The sequence below is a fragment of the Phasianus colchicus genome, chromosome 5 (genome assembly GCF_987193195.1).
Source record: "Phasianus colchicus chromosome 5, bPhaCol1.hap1.1, whole genome shotgun sequence".
NCBI classification, from domain to species: domain Eukaryota; kingdom Metazoa; phylum Chordata; class Aves; order Galliformes; family Phasianidae; genus Phasianus; species Phasianus colchicus.
This window is the reverse complement of record NC_143440.1, coordinates 18,487,688-18,507,458: the sequence shown is the minus strand read 5'-3', so window position 1 is coordinate 18,507,458 and position 19,771 is coordinate 18,487,688. Positions and strand designations below refer to the sequence as shown.

At 50.4% G+C, this 19,771-nt stretch overlaps 2 protein-coding genes across 3 annotated transcripts in view; one reads left to right on the top strand and one right to left on the bottom strand.

The window, feature by feature from the left end:
- The window catches only part of LTO1 (LTO1 maturation factor of ABCE1), a 28,325-nt gene extending 16,827 nt beyond the window's left edge, over positions 1-11,498 (top strand). Inside the window, exons 5-6 of the transcript XR_016466791.1 lie at positions 9,333-9,577; positions 11,361-11,498. The gene's annotated coding sequence lies outside the window, so the exon portion shown is untranslated. The remainder of the gene's footprint in view (positions 1-9,332; positions 9,578-11,360) is intronic.
- CCND1 (cyclin D1) lies at positions 1,521-17,063 on the bottom strand. Of its 2 annotated transcripts, none has more exons than XM_031593300.2 (5): positions 16,018-17,063; positions 14,335-14,550; positions 13,696-13,855; positions 8,388-8,536; positions 1,521-3,345 (listed from the first exon to the last, which is right to left on the bottom strand). In XM_031593300.2, the coding sequence occupies exons 1-5, from the start codon at positions 16,213-16,215 to the stop codon at positions 3,190-3,192; spliced, it is 879 nt and encodes a 292-aa protein (XP_031449160.1). In that variant the 5' UTR covers positions 16,216-17,063; the 3' UTR covers positions 1,521-3,189. The 2 variants fall into 2 exon arrangements, with proteins under 2 accessions (XP_031449160.1, XP_089996861.1); XM_090140735.1 differs by lacking the exon at positions 1,521-3,345 and adding an exon at positions 7,100-7,769 and having other exon boundaries at positions 16,018-16,394.
- Between the last annotated feature and the right edge of the window lie 2,708 nt (positions 17,064-19,771).

Below are 19,771 nucleotides of genomic sequence, written 5' to 3'. Positions count from 1 at the left end.
AATGTACAAATCTGAATTGCTTGCTTACTACAGATTGTTATAACAACGTGACAAACAAAGCATCTCTGTTGGCACATGAACCCACGTATCTGGATTTGGCATTTCAGTACATACAATATTGGAAAGAAATTTGCAGTACACACTGCCACTCAGTGTAACACATAACATAACCAACAACCACTAACTCAGTAATCATGTTTGGTTCAGAGACACAGAGATGCCACAAACAGAAGTGTTTTATGAGGTAAGCAGTAAGAAATGTTCCTGAAATTTGGACAGAATGTATCCAGTCCTCCTGGGTCCTGCGACTGCTAGTAGCATTGCAATGCTCTGTTTATGCACTATGTAGGGTCTTAACTGCATTTGCCTCAAAAGAGTTCTAATTCTGTTTTGGTTTAGCAGCATACAGGCAACAGCTAGATTATTCTTCAGCATACAACTCTGTTAGCTGGCTTATTTATGAGATTTACAGGCTTTTTAAATTAGCATTATGCTATAATTAACAAAAAAAAAAATTTTAAAAAAAAACAAAAAACAAAACAACAAACAACCCTAGTATATCATAACAGATTAAACACACAAAATACTTAAGAGTTCCAGAAGATAACCTATCACACCAAGTGATGGATCCCAACTGACGGGAACCACATCAGGTGGCATACAAAAGTTATATTATAATGCACCTTTCATATATCAATGTGGCTAATAACACAGCTTAGAACTACTATGATAATAAACCCCAGATCAGACAAAGAATCCAGCTTTATAAAATGTGTAACAACAAAAAGCGACATTACTCGATCTTCTGAAATGTCTGCTGTCTTTAAATCAATGCAACCTAGTTGCAAATCGCGAGACCCATTCAGAATAACGTTCGATGCATTTCCATTTGCAGTAGAACTATGAGGCACTGTGTACGAACATTAAAACCTGGTCTAGACATGGTTAACTGAAGTATGAGGTATTGTGAAACAGGAACCTTTTTGGAATAGAGCAGTAATCACATTAAGTAAAAATTGATCACATAAAAAATCTACAAAAAAAAAAAATGATGTCAATAATATAATTTTCTATGAGAAAATTAAAACCTATAACATGGCAGTATATGACATTGTATAACAAAAAAAAAAAAAAACAAAAAAAAAACTGATCCACAAAATAGCAGCAAAACACAATGACAAAGATACAGAAAAGCAATGTTAATTTTTTTTCAAACCATGCTGGGAATTTATCCATAGCAGCTCAATAAAAATGGAGCATCCACTCCTTTTCTTTTCTCTTTTTTCTTTTTTTTTTTTTAATTTTTTTCTTTTTTCTTTTTTTTTTTTTCTCTGTTCCTTTTTTTTGTTTTGTATTGTTTTTACAATCAACACCTTAGCGGCAGTTTTCTCACATACATTTCACCATCACATTCTCCTCGAGCATCAACTTCAACAGCTATGTCCACGTCCCTTCAGCTACTTCCTAAAATAATAATAAAAAGATACATAGCCAAGATGTGCAAATTTTCTATTTGTAGCTAAATAAAAAAAAAAAAAAATGGGGCATATACTGGAATAAGAACTTCTTTCAAGTACTCCAATTTTCATATCTATTAACTATGGCGTTTTTTTTCATGGTTAGCCTGCTATTGAAAATGTCTAAGGGGCCAAATAGACTGCTTGGTTTTGGGTTTGTTCTCTGAAGCGTGTCCTTTTTCTTTAATAAGCTGTGTTAAAACTGCGACATCAAGGGTAGAACGATTCTTTTTTTCAAAAAGGGGCGATTGCATTATTTTACAAATCATACTGGCCTTACGAACATCCTCTGCAATAAATATTCTTTTTAGCCTTAACTATAAATTATATATTTTAGTGTTTAAAAACCTTCAGTTGTAAAACATCTAGAGACAGTCCTTAAACTATGCGTCCTATACGTGAACCTTTAAGGCCCCTAATTTATAACCATGTGTTGGCACCAAAGGATTTCTAAACTTCAACTTTTCTATAGAAAAGGATAGGAAGATATCCTGGCAATTTGTGAATGCAATTTCTCTCACTGGAACACAACCTTCGGAAAAAAAATCACCTTTCCTCTAACACCATAGTTAAATGCACTTGCTTTGCAATTCTGAGTTTGCGAACAAGCACTTAATATATTTCCAAACCATTCCATTAAAAAAAAAAAAAATTCCCACACAATAAAAGAATGTATTTCCTATATCTAATGGACTGAAAGTGCTTTGAATGGAATGGTTTTAGAATATTACAAACAAACAAAAAAGACTAAACTGTGGATTGAACCTGACCATAATTAGGCTGAATATCTGTGGGGTCAGACCAGCATTTTTACACAGGTAACTACAAAAATATGAAGATTACAAAAATATAATATATTATGTCACTATTTCGGTTTCTCTTTATAATAGAGTATCGTATGAGTAGTACATTGGCCTTTCCCAACAACGCTAAGCTGGAACCCTACAAATGCACAGGCAATCCACAGGCACACACACAAAAAAAAAGATTAACATATAATAATGCTGTATACTAACATACACTAACTTATGGGTTACGTTAACCATTTATAAGGTGAAGAGGATAAAAAAAAAAAAACTAAGGAAATAAAATAAACATTTACAGATGAATTATAAAGTGACTAAATGCATAAGCAAGCAAGATACAGAAAAGCCTAGAACTGCGTTAAAGTTATGCTTTTTAAAGGAAAAAAAAAAAAAGAATATTTCATTTACTATCTAAAAAAACCCTCTTCTACTTTAAAAATGGTTGGTTGGTTGGTTGGTTTTATATGTAAGAAATCAAATCTAATACCTCCCCTGGAGACATTTTGTGTGTTAATGCCTATTTTTACAACATACAGACAAGAACACTTTAATATAAAAACTAGTTGATTATTATTGTATAAAATCCTCTATTTTTGTAGCACAGACCCCTGGGGGCAATGCAAATACTATTTTTTTCCTTTTTTAAGACAGTTTTTGGGGTATTTTTTGTTTATTTGTTTGTTTGAAGTCACAGATGGAAGGGAGACAGAGCAAGAAAAAATATAACAAGACTGGTTTTCCCTTCTGGTATAAAAATGTCCTGGAGAAAAGGGTTTCTGGGGGGGAGATCCCGATGCTGATTCCTTCTCAGATGCCCTTTCTTTGTCTGCTTCTCTTGCCAAGCAAACCCATTAGAAGAAGTCCTCTTAAATGTTCACATCTCGCACATCAGTGGGTGTGCAGGAAAGGTCTGCTTCGTCCTCTACAGTCTTTGTTTCTGAAGATACGTTGTGCTGCTGTGCCTGGCGTAGACTGGATTCAAGGAGGGATTCAATCTGTTCTTGGCAGGCTCGTAAACAATCCTAGGGAAGATTAAGCGGGAGGAGAAAAAAGACCCAGGGTCCTTTAGAAAAATACTAACATCACAGTCAAAATACCTTTTCTTGAAACGTCACGAGAAATACTGTCGTCTTATTTGTGAGTGTAGGAAGAGCAGTGCTGAACACTGCAAAGATTGATGAGGCACCCAAACTGCTGCAGAATGCTAACTGGCTCCAGCCTTCAGCAGTAACTCCTGCCATCTTCCATTTAACAGCCTCAGTCAGCAGCTCCACACGTGCTCCTCTGGCAACAACTGTCATTTTGCTCCTTGTGTCAGCACGCAGAACTGCGAGGATGTGGTGCACACTCCTGCAGTGACACAGGCAATAGCCACCCTGGCAGGACCTTGGATGAGAAAGCTCTTCAACAGAAGTGGCACGTACATGGATGCTTACATACACAAAGCTGAAGCTGCTACTATCTGCAGTAGTGGGCAGTTCAGGTTAGCTAACTGATTTCTAACTCAAAAAGCACCTGACCAGAGAAACTTAACCACCTGCGTGACCCCAATGTGCAAAGATCTTTTAGAAGCATCACTAAGGTGCTGCCATGCTTTCAGTTTGCTACTGCATCCACCCTGACAGCTCAGAGAGAGAGCTCTTTCCTCTTCACAGCCCACATCAGGAGCTGGGTGCCCACTCTGGAAGGTGCAATGGCTGTCCTGTGCAGCGGCTGTGGTTTGAATGGAGAGCAGCAAGCGCCCAGCAGGACCAGGTCTACTGTGGGAAAGGGGAACTTCCCCAGCCATTGAGCACGTCACGAGCAGGCACATCCAAGTCTACCTATCGATGCGCAGCCACTCCATCTGGAGAAGGCCTGTCGGCTCAACCTGTCCGACCTCCTGCAAACTATGGCTGCATTCTTCAGAGCCACGCACATCCACTGCGAGGGCACAGAAGTGGTGCCTCAACAGGCACAACAATCCCACTGTTTTGCCAAAATTCCTCCAGCGTGCTGTTTACTCTTATCTATACAACAAATATCGTAAGCTTTTTCCCAACATATTTAACTCTGTGTCTGAAGGACTTTGAAGTTTCCTTTCAGTACTGCCTTTTCTGATTTAACCTATGACATGTGTTAGCCCTTGCGGTGAACCCAGTCTTCCATGATAAATTGCCGTCAAAAGTGTTAGGATGTGCATGACTGAGAATGAATGTTGTTTTCCTGAGAGGGTGACCTGCCTGCTGTTTTCTTTATTTCCCAGTTTCAATTCTGCCTTCATTCAGAGGCTTCTTGTGTGATCTACCAGCTTTTCACTGATTCCACTACCACAAGAATCTCCTCTGCCACCAATAAGGGCACATGGCATTTGGGGTAAAATAAGATTAGAAACCCAAGCAAACAATTCTCTGCGAGGCCTTTCTGAGAGAGAGGGAGGTTAATCCTACCTCTAAGCAGATCAGACCATCAGTTACAGCTCACTGAAAACACATAACCTATGACCTTTCTTGGTTTAAACCCTAGTGTAATATTTCCTCTTGACAGAGACACACAGCGTTTTAAATGACAAAAAGAAACGCCTCATATCCTGAAGTCATGATGCCTTTGGCTCCTGCATTCCTCTGGCCTTCCCACTAAGTTCCCTGTGAAGCCCCTCACCCTTCCCAAGATATGACAGATCAATCCTGTCCGTGCGGCTGCTGCTCGCCCGTCCTGCAGCATGTACCTCAGTCACACTTGGAATTAGATGTATTAAACAGCACATGAATAGCGGTTTGGGGATTTTCACTTTTACAAATCCGGGCACTTTTTCAGATAATTCTGTTATAACAAGGTACTGTGCCCAGGGTTCCAAACTGAAGCCAATTTATTTTCAGAGCAAAGCAAATCCTGTTTTTGTTTTTAATGCTGCTATTTGCATATAGCGTGTCTGAGTTCTAAAAACTCAAACCATTCAAAAGGGTTTCTATAAATACCTATTCTTCTCCCTCTGGAGTTCAGCTGCCAATTAATATCTAGAACTACATCATTTAAAGGTTATTTTTGACCACAGATATTTTTAATTCCTGTGAAAGTCTCACAGTACAGCATGTCAGAACTACATAATATGTTTTAAAGCATTATCCTTACAATTTTTCTGAACTGCAGTCTTCTGCTGCAGGTGATGGACAGTATTTTAAGTGTGAGGCATTTTGTTTCAAACCATGCATTACTCAGTTAGCAGATGAGCGGTTTGTCTGCAGGAATATCTTAGGGCTAGCAAAAATAACTGCAAAATACAAAATTCACCGTGAACAACCTCATAAAAGCTTGTTTTCATTCTCAGTACTTCTCAGTGCTGAAAAGCAAACACTAAACTTGTGCACTATTCTGATAACTTCTCCCAACAACTTTTCTGCTTCGCTACCCAAATTTTCAATGCCCACAGTTTGTTCAAGGTCATAAACCCTTCTTGGATTAATTAAGACCCTCAGTAGAAAAAAAAAAGACTCGCTAGCTTAACTGATGTGGTCAAATACCTTTAACACACGCAGCAGACATGATCACACTCCAAGGTCAGATACTAACGGAAACAACAACAACAAAAAAGAAGCTGCTTGGAAGTCCTTTGTTGCTGCCTGACCTGCTCTGGATAGCAAGCATACATCTGAAGGTGCCTCTGAGTAGGAGCAGGCAGGAGACGAATTCCAATGTGCTAACAGACAGCATGGAAACCCAATCTAATCTAGTTTAGCAAATTTCTGGCCTGGAAATGAATGTCAGGTAAAATTCCATCTGTTTGGATGATGGGGTCAAGAATAGAATGATGGAAGACAGCCCAAGACTTCTAATTGTGATTATCTGACTTCTAATTACCCCTGATCAAAGTCAAAATGGGAAATTGGACTCCTACCAACATAAACATGAACCATTAAAGGAATTCCAATCAGGTGATATCCATTTTACTTTAGATTCAGCTTTCTTTGAGACTAAAGGTAAAAAAGTGTAATTATATAACCTGAAATCCAACAGACCGGCTGCTCTAGCTAATAGATAATCTGGGAGAATGTTAGCCATGCTGTTATAATGCACACTCTTAATATTTCAGCCACATCAGTATAAAGGGCTTCAGTCGTATAGGCTGACAAAGGGGAACCATCACTGTGGAGTCACAAACTTCACATGGATGCCAGCTAAATAGACACTGGCAGTAGGCTTACATTGTCCTGCCTTATGGGAAACTGTCTTTGCAAGGGAATCACACTATGTACAAAACCAAGCAATTCACCCTTTCCAAAGTAGTAGCAGTGAAAGATGCTGTACTCTTATTCCATTACAAACACAACATGTATCTATATTTAGTATAATTTTATGGTCCTCATTTTCTGTAGTAGTCTCTACAAAAACTTTCCAACTCTAGCTGCACAAACAAGTAAATACGTTTAGCAGTGGAATTTGGAAGATAGTTACTTCCTTTAAAGGTCTTAGTTTTTTTTTTAAGTTCAGGTCTTACAGGTTGTGGCCTTATGACAATCTTGGACAATAGAAAACAAATTAGCATTGGTTCTCTCCTTGCTAAATTTTCTTCTAAAAGAGCTGTCATCAAGTAAGTCAAGTCATATAAGGACATGCTCTTGTTCTCTAAGGTGTGAGAGCATCTCCTTCAATGCTCTGTCAGGAATAATTAAATACCACCTCTGTTTGAGTCAGTTGCTGTCGATACCAACAGCAAGCCTAGAATTTTTCCTTAGTACCTCCTTCAGTTACCTTGTGCCAAGAAGAGGCCAATCATACGCTGACATACCTACACTCTTCCCAAACTCACTGAAAGCATTACGTGTACATACCAAACTGAGCTGTGGGATATTTACAGCATTTTACCTTCGCATGTAAAGTTCCTATAACATTTAACATTTCAGCACTGGATCCATACTACTTCACTTGAGTAACGTAAATGGCAAAAACAACACAATAAATACTGAGGCATTGTGAAATTGATCAAAATAATAAGTTGTGATATAATATTTGTCAGCAGTTGTTTCACATCGTTTATCGAACGTAAAATATTCTGCTGTGAATAATTCATTATGATGCATTCATCTTTCCAGAAATCATTCAATCCCACCAACAACACCCAGTTACAAAGAACTAGTTCTGATGGACCTGGACCGACAAAATTCTCTATGGATTTAAATTATTAACCTGTAAAATTATATAACAACATCTCAAAGATTCTGCCCTAACCACAGAGTTGTCTTTATTTGTCTCATTGTCCAGCACTGGGAGACCTCACAGGAACCTTTTAAAAGCATCTATTTATTGGTCTTCCACATTGTTGCAAAACAAAGCTCAACTCTGCCCCAACTTCACACACCATTATGACATGGATCATTGACTTTAGGTCTTCCTTGTAGGCTCCCTTCCTGGCCCATTCACTCATGAAAGGTTTATTGCTCGCTAGTTACTGATGTGCATCTCCTGGAAGCTGCAGGGCAAAATGAGAGTCCTGTGAGGACCATCTACCTTGTCAGAAAGCCGTGGGACAAGCATTTGTTCCAAAAAGGAATTCAATACCAGCTACTGTGCAGGTCTAGCACGTAATAAACCAAATTAGATCATTAGAACTCTTTTAAGAAGGGCTTTTTCACACCACTTGGCACAATAAAAGGCCTCAAGAATGGTCAAAGATAAGGTCAGAGATACCACGAGGTCCATTTATTGCAATCCCAGTAACTATTTCCTCGTCTTCATTTTAATAGTTTTCTTTTGCACAGACTGCTGTTTAATTACCTACAAGCAAATACGGCTTTTGCAATTGCCCCAGCTCAGCTCAGGGTTTCCTCTGCGCTGTCAGATACGCCTCTCAAGAACGCCAGAGCTGGACGTGGCGTTCCTATCAGTAAACTGCAGCACTGTAACTGCCGATTATTAATGGTCGTAACGACAGCACAGAACGGGGACCAACACCAGCGAGCATCTTCAGGAAACGCACTCTGAGGTTTGACCTTTATCGAGATTTACTGCCAGATTAGCTACTGTGCAGCAAGCAGGCATTCGTTCTTAAACTATAAGGCAGAAGGATCAACTGAGAAGAGTCACTTACCGGATCACATTTGATAACTTGTGATAGGAAATGTGTAAGGCATTGATAGGAGAGGAAAGTGTTAGTGTTCCCCAGATGCAGGCCTTGCACAGCTGCTACCACACTGCCAGCTGCGATCATGGAAGGTGGGTTTGAAATAAATTTAACATCTGTATGAAGAAAGAAGAGGGGAAAAAAAAAAAAGAAAAAAAAAGACTGAAATGTTTGCTGTAGAAGCCTGCCCATACACATACGCTCTCTTCTCCCAGCATGGCTTCAGCTGCCAGCTGCTGCACCCAAACGCCGGTGCTTCCCGCTCCGAGCTGCCACAGGCCCCAACCTGCCACCAGTGGTCCGGGCGGGCAGCCCGCTGTGCACTGACACCTGGCAGCCCACCGTCACCTGGGCACCTCAGCGTCACAGCACTTTGCTCGTATGGTGCAGCGCCGCAGGGGAAACCCGCTCCCATTCCCCAGCATTGTGCACCACCAAGCCCTAGGTGTGCTCCGACCAGAGTCCCTGGGCCGTCTAAAGCACTGACGTTCAAAGGAATATGGCTTTAATGAACAGCGACATCAGTAAAAAGAAAGGAAGAGAGAGGCCGCTTAGCCCTGTCAGGAGGCAGATAATCCATATTTAAATTAAGGTTTCATCTTAAAAATGCTTTGTCTCGACCTAGTCTCTTGTCAGTGGCTGCCATCCGTCCCGGCAACAGGGATTTAATGTAAATGTGGCATAACTAAGTGACGGGGGTCCCAAGAATTGGCGGACAATCAGTTACATTCTGATGTGACACCATGCTGACAAGAGGCTGGGCCCCCTTCCAGACTGCAGTGCTGTAGGTCTCTCCACAAAGCCACTCCCATGATTCCTTAAGGGGCTATCTCTGCCATTTAGCACGGTTTTGGTGCGTTTTTTAATAAGAATAATCCACGTTTTAATGCTAAGACTCTTTCCGCTGAACAGGAATGCGTTTGATGTGTGGCAGTGTACACCTTGGAGGGGAATCGAAAAGAAAAAGTGGCGCAAAGCAAATATCTGATTTTGAGAGGAAGAAAGGGAAATGCCACATTATACGCAAGAACCTGAGATACATTCCTTCAGCTTTTATCAGAATACAACTTCCTCTGGGCTGAAAAAATATAAACCATCTGTCAAACCCCTGAATGAAATCAAAGGAATGGACAGCTTAGAGAGCTCAGTGGAACAGTGTAAGTATTAAACCATGCATCTCCTTTATTATGGTAAAATAACTTTTGTGACAATGTTTTACCAGTGAAACTGAAGTCTCCACCACTCTGTGGAAGTCCCCTCTCCGAATCTGCTCACGTATCTCTGACACTGTTGTAGCCCAGACCAATACCCACCTTCAAAAGGGCATTTTGCCTCGCGCTCCACGAACCTTCACGTTAGAACTGATACGATTAATTGTGGCCCAGCTTTTGTGATGCACTGCCAGCAAAAAAGCCAACCTTGGTCTAAAGCCATCTCCTGCGCGCCACTGCGTTCAAAGCAAATGTAATTTGCCCCCTTTTCCTAACCCGCCCATTTCGGGACAGATGTTAAGTACACACACCTTGGATCAAGCTCTCGTCATTCCCCCAAATCAAGATAGTTACGGTTGGTTATTGACAACACGCGCCTTCCACAGATGGTCTCCCAGCTGAGATACTGAAAGGCGGTGGCAGGTGGGCTCCAGAAGCAAGGGCCTCCAGCAGGCAAACGTGAATCTCACCACAATTTGGTTTCCAGCGGGGTACAGCGGCAGTGACTTCACGCCAGTGCTGACTGCTTTCCACGCACAGGACGTGGCCAAAATGTGTCAGTTTAATGAAGTCTGTCCTGACAAGATCATGTTTGGGATTAATATTTGCGTTCTTCTTTTAAATGGAGCAGTAAACAAGAACATGAATTCATAGTCACACCCTCATTCTTTCCAAGGTGGAAAAGTGATAATGAAGTTTAAATGACCAGTTTGTGTCTGTCCCTATAACCACTCCAGACAAGCAGCATGGACTGCCTTTTTGTTGCAACTCAACAAGGAATTATTTGTGGCAGAGGCCACTAATTTCAGCATATTAATCAGGGGGCCCCTCTCGCCTGTAATTGGATGCCCCCAAGTGAAGAGTGTGGCATCATTGTCAGCCTCCATCGCCTCATCTTGCGCTATTGAGCGCTCAGGAACAAGGGGGCTTCGGTGAGATGAATTAGACCTGACACAGCCACAATGGGGTAGGGGGCCCCATCAATTGAAGCACACATCCCCAGTAGCCTATCTGAGACTTCATCCAAAAAGAATAAACAACTTCAGCGTTGTTAAAAAGAGAGAGAGAGAGAGAGGGGAGGGGGAGGAGAGAGAAGAATGCCAGCCACCCTGAAGGGAGGACAAAGCAGGCATATAGGCGCTGCAGCGCTTTAAAAAAAATTCCTAACAAGGCGAGTCACCCCTTTTCCTTTTTAAATGGAGCAGCAGTTCCATCCGTCTGGAGAGCTGGGGGCTATGAATGAAAATCTTTTCATTGAGGCAAATCAAAACTGCGAACATAAATCACTTGCTGCAAGATGCAACAGGTTCCAACTGGTCACATACCTTGAGACTCCCAATTTTATAAAGGCCAGAGAATAGGAGAATTGTAACCCGGTTGTTTCAAAGCGAGATCTTTCTTTCTCTATTCGAGAGAAGGAAAGCAACAACAATAATAATGGCGATAATAATAATAATATAAAAGGAGCCCGGTATGTTTTGATAACCAGAGGAACATAATGAAATGCTGAAGCTCCAATATTTGTTGCTGTTCATTGTTATGCTTGTATAGAGCTGCAGTTCTCCCTCAACGCTGGTCTTAACTTGGGCCAAAAGAGGCCTGCTTCCTTTTGAGCTATCCCTGCCTTGTTCGGCCATGCCAAAGCCCCATTCATTAAGCTCAATTATGTGTTAACTTCAAACAACCCTTGATAATTTTTTTTTCTCTTTTTCTCCCAAACCTACCACAGCACAAAGACATCCTTTGGTGAAAATGGATTTCTCGAAACTGAACCAAATCAAACAAATCCACTTCTACTAGCCAGGCAACTGAAGAGAGAGCTCAGAAGGAATTCCCCTCCACTTCACCTTGCGACATAACCTTCTCGTTCTGGACCAAGCATGCATGCACACTCATCCACAAACACTTCCACAGCATTCACCTTGCTAAGCCAACTGGCAGAGATCTTACTTTCTAAGCCAGCATTATTTTGCTGCCTCCCCTCAGGAGCCCCTCCTTCAGGAGGGGACACGGGCTGTGCACTTCAAGCAGAGGACATACTGAGCTCACCCCCGAGGCCACTTCAGCGAGTTTCACAGTGTTTCCAGTGGACTTTGGATTGGGCCCCACAGCACAGCATCCAGGCAACACAAGGCATTTGCAGTCCATCTAGGTTCATTTTGGCAAGGGGAAATACAACCCAGCAACTGCAAAGCAAAGTCCAGATGCTACTTAAGCCACATGTTATCTTCACTAGCCAACAAAGAAGTCGTGGGGAAAGCAAGAGGTAGAGAAAATCCCAACATCCAAAAATAACAATAAAAATACAGAGCCCAGCGACAGCCCTTGTGTGTGCATTTTCCCCAGGAAATATTCCCAACTTGAACAGGGAGCCAAAGAAGGCCCCAGTTCCGGTGAGCTCAGCACTGTTTTTCAAAAGCTAACTAGAACTCCCAGAACATGGCTCTCATTTACTGATGCATTCTCCAGCTGTGGTGTGTACCAGTGTTAAATAAAGGCCCTAGATGTGCTTCCTATAAGGAAACATAACAACACCGGCAGTAGATCAAAGTACTGGACCTTTAGCGAGTCTCCAACCTTTGAACTACTCTTGTTTTCATCCCTGTCATTGCCAGCACAACAACCTAGGTTAACCATCCCCATATCCAAGGGGAGGCCGGGTAGCTGTTCTTTTTAGCTAACAGCTGAGGTAGTGTCAAAACCAGCAAGTTACACGTTCAGGGTCCCAGCAGCTTTACCTGGTGGGATCAGCCATGGAGAGCATGTCTGATTTTCCCGTGGTGCTTCTGCAGGTGGTGTGAATGCTGCTGGGGGGCTGCACACCCCGATCCCGGAACAGTGCTGCTGCAGTGGGAGCCACCCCACCACGCCGGGTGATGCCAGTGCTTATAGACGTCCCATGAGGGCTTGGTTCTGTCTCTGGGCCTCTATCAGTAGGCTCTGTGCAACCCATGTTTTCTTCTGAGTACCTGCAGATGTCTCTTGAATCTTTTTACCAAGTCCATATCTGGAAAACAAGCTCCCCTAACTGGGCTGACCACACATCCCACCGAGGTTTCCCAGGTGCCACTGCAGGCTCGATATCTTCCAGCACGGCCGCTAACAAATATTAGCGTTTAATGCAGCACAGTATCTCCTTTGCACTACGTTTTATCGGTGCTAACAGCGTCTGGCATTCCTCTTTACGTGCTACTGCAAAAGAACATTTGCTTTGGCTGCTTTTTCTTCCTTATTCCTTTGCCATTCGTGGATTTGTCTCGTCATACTGACAGCCAACGCGCCGAACGCGCCGCGTTTGAGCAGAGGATCTATCTTCCCTCCAGGACTTCTTTTGTCCTGCTCCTCCGCTCCGGTCTGTGGGAACCGCGAGATCTGGAGGACAGCTTTTCCTTCCCGCTCTGCCAGGGTTCAGCGGGTGAAGCCGGCGCACGCACAAACGCACACACACACTCCGCATGCAAACACGGAACTTCAAAGCCGCGGCGCGCACAGGCACGGTGCCCTTGAAACCAACGATCGGGGCCCTGCGGACCCAGCCTGGCGAGCGCCTGCACGGGGCCCTGCACATGGCTCTGCACATGGCTGCGGCGCAGCACGTGGCCGGGGCGCAGATGGCAGCACCGGGCCTGAGCCAGCAAAGCCTCCGCACCGCGTGGCTCCTGCCACTGCCGCCAGAGGGGAAGAGGCGGCTCAGAAGGGAAGCTTCCAAACCCCCACACAGAGCAGTTCCCTCCACCTATAAATCCGCAGGCAGGATTCCCCCATGTGGCACTGACAAAACGCAGCGCGTGGAGGCGATGGGATTGTGCCCCGCAGCGTGCGCTCCGTGCTGCTGCACAGAGAAGAGCGGTGCTTCTCCCCCAGCCAATGCATTCAACTCAGAAGTGTCTTCTGAAAAAGCTTACCTGTGCGGAGTAATCCACCTTCTACAAACAACAAGGGCAATAACCAGGGCTTAAGCTCCCTCCCCACAGCCCCGAGAGCCCACGTTAGCCATAGCCGCGAGCCAGGGCCGGCTGTGCGCAGGGGAGCGACGCGCTTTGCGGGGCGTGCAGGGCTCATACCTGTAGCGCACAGAGCCACAAAAGTCTGAGCATGTTTACGGATGATCTGTTTGGTGTCCTCTGCCAGAGGCATTTTAGTGAGGAAATGTTCAATGAAATCGTGGGGGGTCATTGCAGCCAGATTCCATTTCAGCTTATTCACCAGCAGCAGCTCCATTTGCTGCAAAGACAAAAGGGAGGAAGGGGGAAGAAGAGGAAGAAACGGAGGGAAAGCGCGGTTAGCCCCGATGGTGCACACAGGGCCGTGCAGCACCCGCAGCCCGCTACCCACGCCCGGCCCGACGAGCCCTCCCGCGGGGGTCGCCGCGCCCGGGGCCGGACCGGGCCGCCCGCCGCAACTCCGGGGAAGCGCCGCACCCCGTGCGGCCGCCAGGGGGCGCCCACGTCGCGCCTCGCCGCGCCGGCTCCGAGCGGGGAAGCCTCGGCGGGGGGCGGGGGGCGCGGGGATCCGCTGCCGGTCCGCAGCCCCGCGGAGATGGGGCGGTGTGCAGGCGGGAGGATGCGGCCCTGCCCGGCCCCGAGAAGGGGGTTCCCCATCAGCGTGCTTGGCGGGGGGACCGTTTCTCTTTTTTTTTTTTTCCTTTTTTTTTTCTTTTTTTTTTTTTTTTTCTGGCCTGAGGTGATTAAATATGCAATTACCAGTAACTCGTCGGGTCTGATGGAGTTGTCGGTATAAATGCACAGTTTTTCCGCGGTCAGAGGAATCGTTTCCTTCATTTTGGAAGCCACAAACATGCAGGTAGCTCCGAGCAATTGCAACCGGCTTTTCTTGAGGGGTTCGAACGACAAAAATCTGTCCAAATAATTCATCGCCAAGGGGAAAACTTCCTCTTCGCACTTCTGCTCTTCGCAGACCTGCGGGAAGGACGGAGATCGTTGAACAACAAATTCGGCATCGGCGCAGAGCGGCCCGTCCCTCCCCCACCCGGGCCGTGCGGGGCGAGGTTGCGGGGGGAGAGAGAAACGCGGCCGGGAAACGGGGGGAGAACGGAGGTGCGAAGGAAAATGAAAGTCACGGGGGCCAAGCGGGGGAAACGCGGCGTTCGAACGATTCGCGGGAGGAAGGGGGGTCGGCGCGGAGGAGCTCGTCGTCCCCGCCGCGGCGGCCCCCAGAACGAACGACGAAAAAAGCACAGAAATGGGAAAGCGCAGGAAAACGCGGGGGCAGCGGGGGGGAGAAGGGGGGGCCGGGCTGCCCCCGGGCTCGGCCGTTCCGCCCTCGCTCTGCCCCCCGTTCGCTGCGGTGCCGCGATCCCCGCTCCGCTCGAGACACAAAGGTGGCGTCCAGCCGCATTTCCCCAGACGTCATCTTTTCAAAAAATATTTAAAAATATTTAAAAAATCCGCCGGGCTCCGGAAAAACGCTGAAAACGAAGCGGCGGGGGTCCTTTACCCAGCCCCGTGCCCGGGGTCCGCCGGGGGGGTCCCGGGGAGGCGCCCCGAAGTGGAATTCCCCGCGTCCCTCTCCCGCCCGCGGCGCGGCCGGGCGCGACGTTTCCCAGAGCGAGGCACGGCGCCGCGCTTTCAAAAATTAATTAAAAATAGATCGCGGGCGCCCGGCGCTTCGGAAACGGCACGAAAACGTAGCCCGGCTCCCGGGGCGCCCGCCGGGGGCCCCCCCAAACGCGTCCCGCGCGGGCCGAGGCCCTTTCCGAGCCGCTTTTCCCAGGCGACCTTGCAGATCGCCGCCCGGCACAAGCGCGCCTTTGAGGGGTGACCGCAGCCCGAGCTCTCTTCGAGCCGAACAAAGAAACTTTCACCCCGCGGCTCCCCCCGGCAGCGCGGAGCCCCCCGGCCGTGCCCTGCCCGCCGCCCCAGCGGGGTCCCCGGCCCCCCCGGCCCCGGCCCCGCCGCACCCCCCCCCCTTGGCGCGCTCCCCGGGACTTTCTAATTTTCTCCCGATTAATAAACGCTTTTGCTTTGCAATAAAAGAACAAAGATGGCGCGTAATACTGGCACGGGCAGCGCTTGCATACGTGTACAAGGATATTAATTTAAAATAAAATCCCCGAAAAATAACCGGCAGCCTCTCCCGACGGCCCCGCGCCCGGGGGCTGCGGGGCTCGGGGCGGGCGGCGGCGGGGCGGCGGCGGTCCGGCCGTGCCCGGCGCACCTGGCTCGGAGACGGCGGCCCGACGGGTGGCACTGCCGGACCCCGGCCCCGCGCCGCCCGGAGCTGCCGGAGGTGCCGCCGCCGCGCCGTCCGTCCGCCCGTCCGCCCGCGTTGTCCCGCGGCCGCCGCACCGCGTGCCGCAGCAGAGCCCCGTGCGGGAGGGGGGCGAGGGCAGAGCCGGCGCGGAGGGAGCCCCGCAGCATACACACCTCCAGCATCCAAGTGGCGACTATTTTCCTCATATATGGCAAGATTTCCTTCTGCACGCACTTGAAGTAGGACACCGAGGGCGAGCAGGTCTCCTCCGCCTTCAGCATGGTCTGCAGCACCCTGTCATTGAGCAGGTTGGCGTCCAGGTAGGCTCGTCGGATGGTCTCCACCTCGCAGCACAGCAGCTGATGTTCCATGTCTGCCTCCTTCGTCTCGAGTCAGTTCCTCAAGGACTGAGTCAGTCTCTCGCTCGCTCTCTCTCTTCCCCTTCCAGGAGTCCCTTGGATGCTGCTGCTGCTACTGCCGCTACAGCCCTCTGGAGGCTGAAAAACTTTCTAACTTCCAACAAAACTCTCCTGTATAGTCCGTGACGTTACTGTTGTTAAGCAGAGATCAAAGCACGAGAGAGAATGAGAAAGAGAGAGAGAGAGAGCCAAAAGCGAGGGGCAGAGCCCTAAAGCCATCCCATAGGCTTCAAGTCCTTCCCCTTTGCTCGGCTTATAGAGCGCAGGGGTTTCATGCAGATGCAAATGAGACGAGGGCTCGCTTTCTTCAAGGGCAGGGGAGAGGTGGGGGAAACCCAAATTGTCTCCTCGGTGCCTCGTGCATAATTTTAAAAATGGAGAGAGTCGTGCGGTGGGAGCCGAGCGATGAATGGGGCCGGGCCACACACAGGCACGGGCCGTAGGCGCAGGGGAGCGCGGCCTTGTTTTACGGGGGGCGCGGGGAGGGGAGCGCGGCACCACGCGCTGTGCCCGGCGCTACCTGCGGGCCGCGCTCCGAGCCGGGCACGAGGCCTCGGCGCGGATCCCCAGGGGACAGCGCTCTCCCGTTTCCTCCTTCTATTATTTTTTTTTCCCAGCCCCGTCGACTTGGCCGCAGGCCGGGACCGTGAAGGCGTCGGGGTCTCCCCCGTTCTGCTTCTCCTTCCTTTGCCGGCGCCTCTCCCTCCGAGGGGCGCGGGGCGACGAACGGGAGCAGCCCGCGCTCGGCGCCCCGCGTGCGGAGCCGCCCGAGCACAAAATGGTGGCCGGGCCCACGAGAGGCCCACGTGGGTGCCGGCCCGTCCGCGTGGGGCTGCGCCTACCTGGAAGCGCCCCGCTCCGTCCCCAACGGAGAGCTTCCTCCGAGCGTCTCCAGGCCGAGGACGAAGCCGGGGGCCCGCGGGTGAACGCCGCAGCGAGGGCGAGCAGGAGGAGCGGCCCGTGAGGCCCGAGCCATAAGCCCGGCTGCGGCCCGGGCTTTTAGGGACGGCCTCGTGGCCGTCGAGGGCGCGCCGCGGGGCCGCGCGGGATGTGTGCGGCGCGAGCGACGCCAGAGCCGTGGGGCGCGCCGGTGCGCAGCCGCGTGCCCGCGTCGCCAGGCCGCTGCCCGCGCGCCCCGGCGGCGCCGTGCTGCCCGCCCGTCTTCATCTCGCCCCGGCTGAGGGCGGCCGTCGGGGCCGAGGGCTGCACGCGGCGGGGCCGGGCCGCAGGGCGTCAGGGCGCGAAGCCGCCCCGCGCCCTTCCGTCGGGCCGCACGCGAGACACGTGCTTTCGCAGCCCACGTGGGCCGGGGAGCGGTGACGTTTATAAAGCGGAGCTCGGCCTGCCCGCCGCGCACCCGCGGGGCAGCCGCCGAACGAGCGTTCCCGCACCGCCGCGCCGCTCCGCGCCGCTCGGCACCAAGCGAGGCCGCGGGCCGCCCCGGCCCCGCTGCGTCCGGCCCGGGCAGCGCCTCTCCCCACGTGCGCTCAGCCGGGCCGCTTCCGCGCCGCCCGCCCCCTCCCGCTCCGGGTTCCCGCGGCGCCCGGCGGGGCGCTGGGCTCGGGGCGGGCGGTGCCGCCGGCGGGGAGCGGCGCTGGCGCGGGGCCCGGGGGAGCCCCCGGCTCGGGGCGGCGCGGCCGCAGGAAGCGCCCATTAGCATGAGCCAATGGCGGCGCCGGGCTGTTACCGGGCGGGCCGGGCAGATCTCGCCGCCCGGTCCCGCCGACACAAAGGGGACTGGTCGAAAGGGCGAGCGCCGCGGGGCTCCGATCCCCTCTCCGGGCGGCCGACGGCGCGGCTCCGCCCCCGCCGCGCATCTGCCCGGGCCGGGCCCGCCCCGCCGCTACCTGCCCGCCGCCCGAGCGCGGCGGAGCGCGGACGGAGCCGCGGGCGGCTGGCGGCCCCCGACGGCCTTAACGGTCTCGGCTCCGCGCGGAGCCGCGCCGCGCCCCGCCGCCGAGGGGCCGCGGTCCGCATCCTGCCCGCCCGCCCCGCGGCGCCCGCGGCCGGGACCGCCGCTCGGAGCCGGCACTTTCTCATGACGTCACCCGGGCCGCGCTCGCCGCCCCCGCTGACAAAGGGAAGCGGGGCCCGGCCCCGCCGCGGGAGCGCGCATTCCTCGCGTGCCGCCGGGCCGCGGGGCCGCGCGCGCGGCACGGCCGCGTGTCACGAGGCGGCTCGGTGGCGTGGCGGCCGGCCGCTCGCGGCCCGCGCCGCTCCTCCGGCCGGGAGCCGCGTGCCGGGAGCGGCCCCAGAAGAGCAGGCGGGCCGGAGGGGCGCGCGGGGGCCGTCGGTCGGTGCGACCGGGCCGCGGGGCTGAGCCGCGGGGGGCTCCGCACCCGGCCCCGCGCCCCGGCTCCGGGCGTCGCTGTGCGCCCGCGTGGAGCCGTGCGCTCGGCTTGGCCTTCGGCATCCCCGGCCCGCCGGCGTCCCGCGCCCAGCCGGTGCGGCCCGGCCCTCCCCGCTGACGCCAGCAGGCCCGCTTCGGGAAGCTTGGCTGCCGAACGCGGGTGGCGAAGCGGGACGAAGGCCGGAGGGCCGCACCGCGGTGGGCTCACAGCTGTCAGGTGCCGCGCGGGGCTCCTCCTCGGGGAGCGGGGCGACGGGCGTAGCGCTCTGGGAAGCTCCGGTGTGCATCGTTTGGCTCAGAACCGAGGCGAAAACACCGCGTTTTCGTTCTGACCTGAAGCATAGATGACAAAACGATAAATTTGCAAAACTCCGGCTTTTTTTTTTTTTTTTTTTTTTTCAAGAGCGCGTGAATTCGATGCAGGTATTCCCATCGACATCAAAGGGAGCAGGATTGAACCTGTCGCGTATAGCGCTAATGACTACGATCAAATAAACTGGGTTTTCTGCTGCTTTTTGCCTTGTATTGTGCACGCACACTTATACGTGGGTCCCAAACGAGCGCGGAGCAGATCTGAGGTGCTGCTGTTTGGAATGTGCGGCAGCCACGCTAAATGGGTGAGGAATCCAAATAACGGCACAGTGACAAGGCTGGGGGAACCTGGCCTCCGAATGTCATAAACCAGCAAAGGAAGTGAAGAGCTGAAAACCTTGAAAGATGAGATTACAGCCCTAGTGGAGACTTGAGAAATGTGTGCGCTCAATTCGATCTGCTCATGGTAGCTGCTGTGTTTTGATCTGTTCACGGTGCAGCTCAGTTTGATTAAAAACGAGCACAGAATAGTGTCACTCTGTGGAGATGTGTCATTTCAGAGTTCCATCTTTGTGTACCCTTTATAGCCTGGAAGGGTGCGCTGTGTGAGCAGATAGCTAGCTGTTAAATCCCCTGCGGTTGGTTCTTACCTGTGCTAGGGCAGCAGGGAATGTGAGGTATGATAATAGCCGCCTATTTAACTCAATTGAATTTCTTTTGTTGGCTAATTTTCATTTGTATTTACATCACTTACTAAATTGCTCACTTACAACATTAAACTGTGGGAGCTTCTTGGGGGAAAAAGAAAAGGCAAATATGCGTTAACAGGTATTACATTTCAGATGG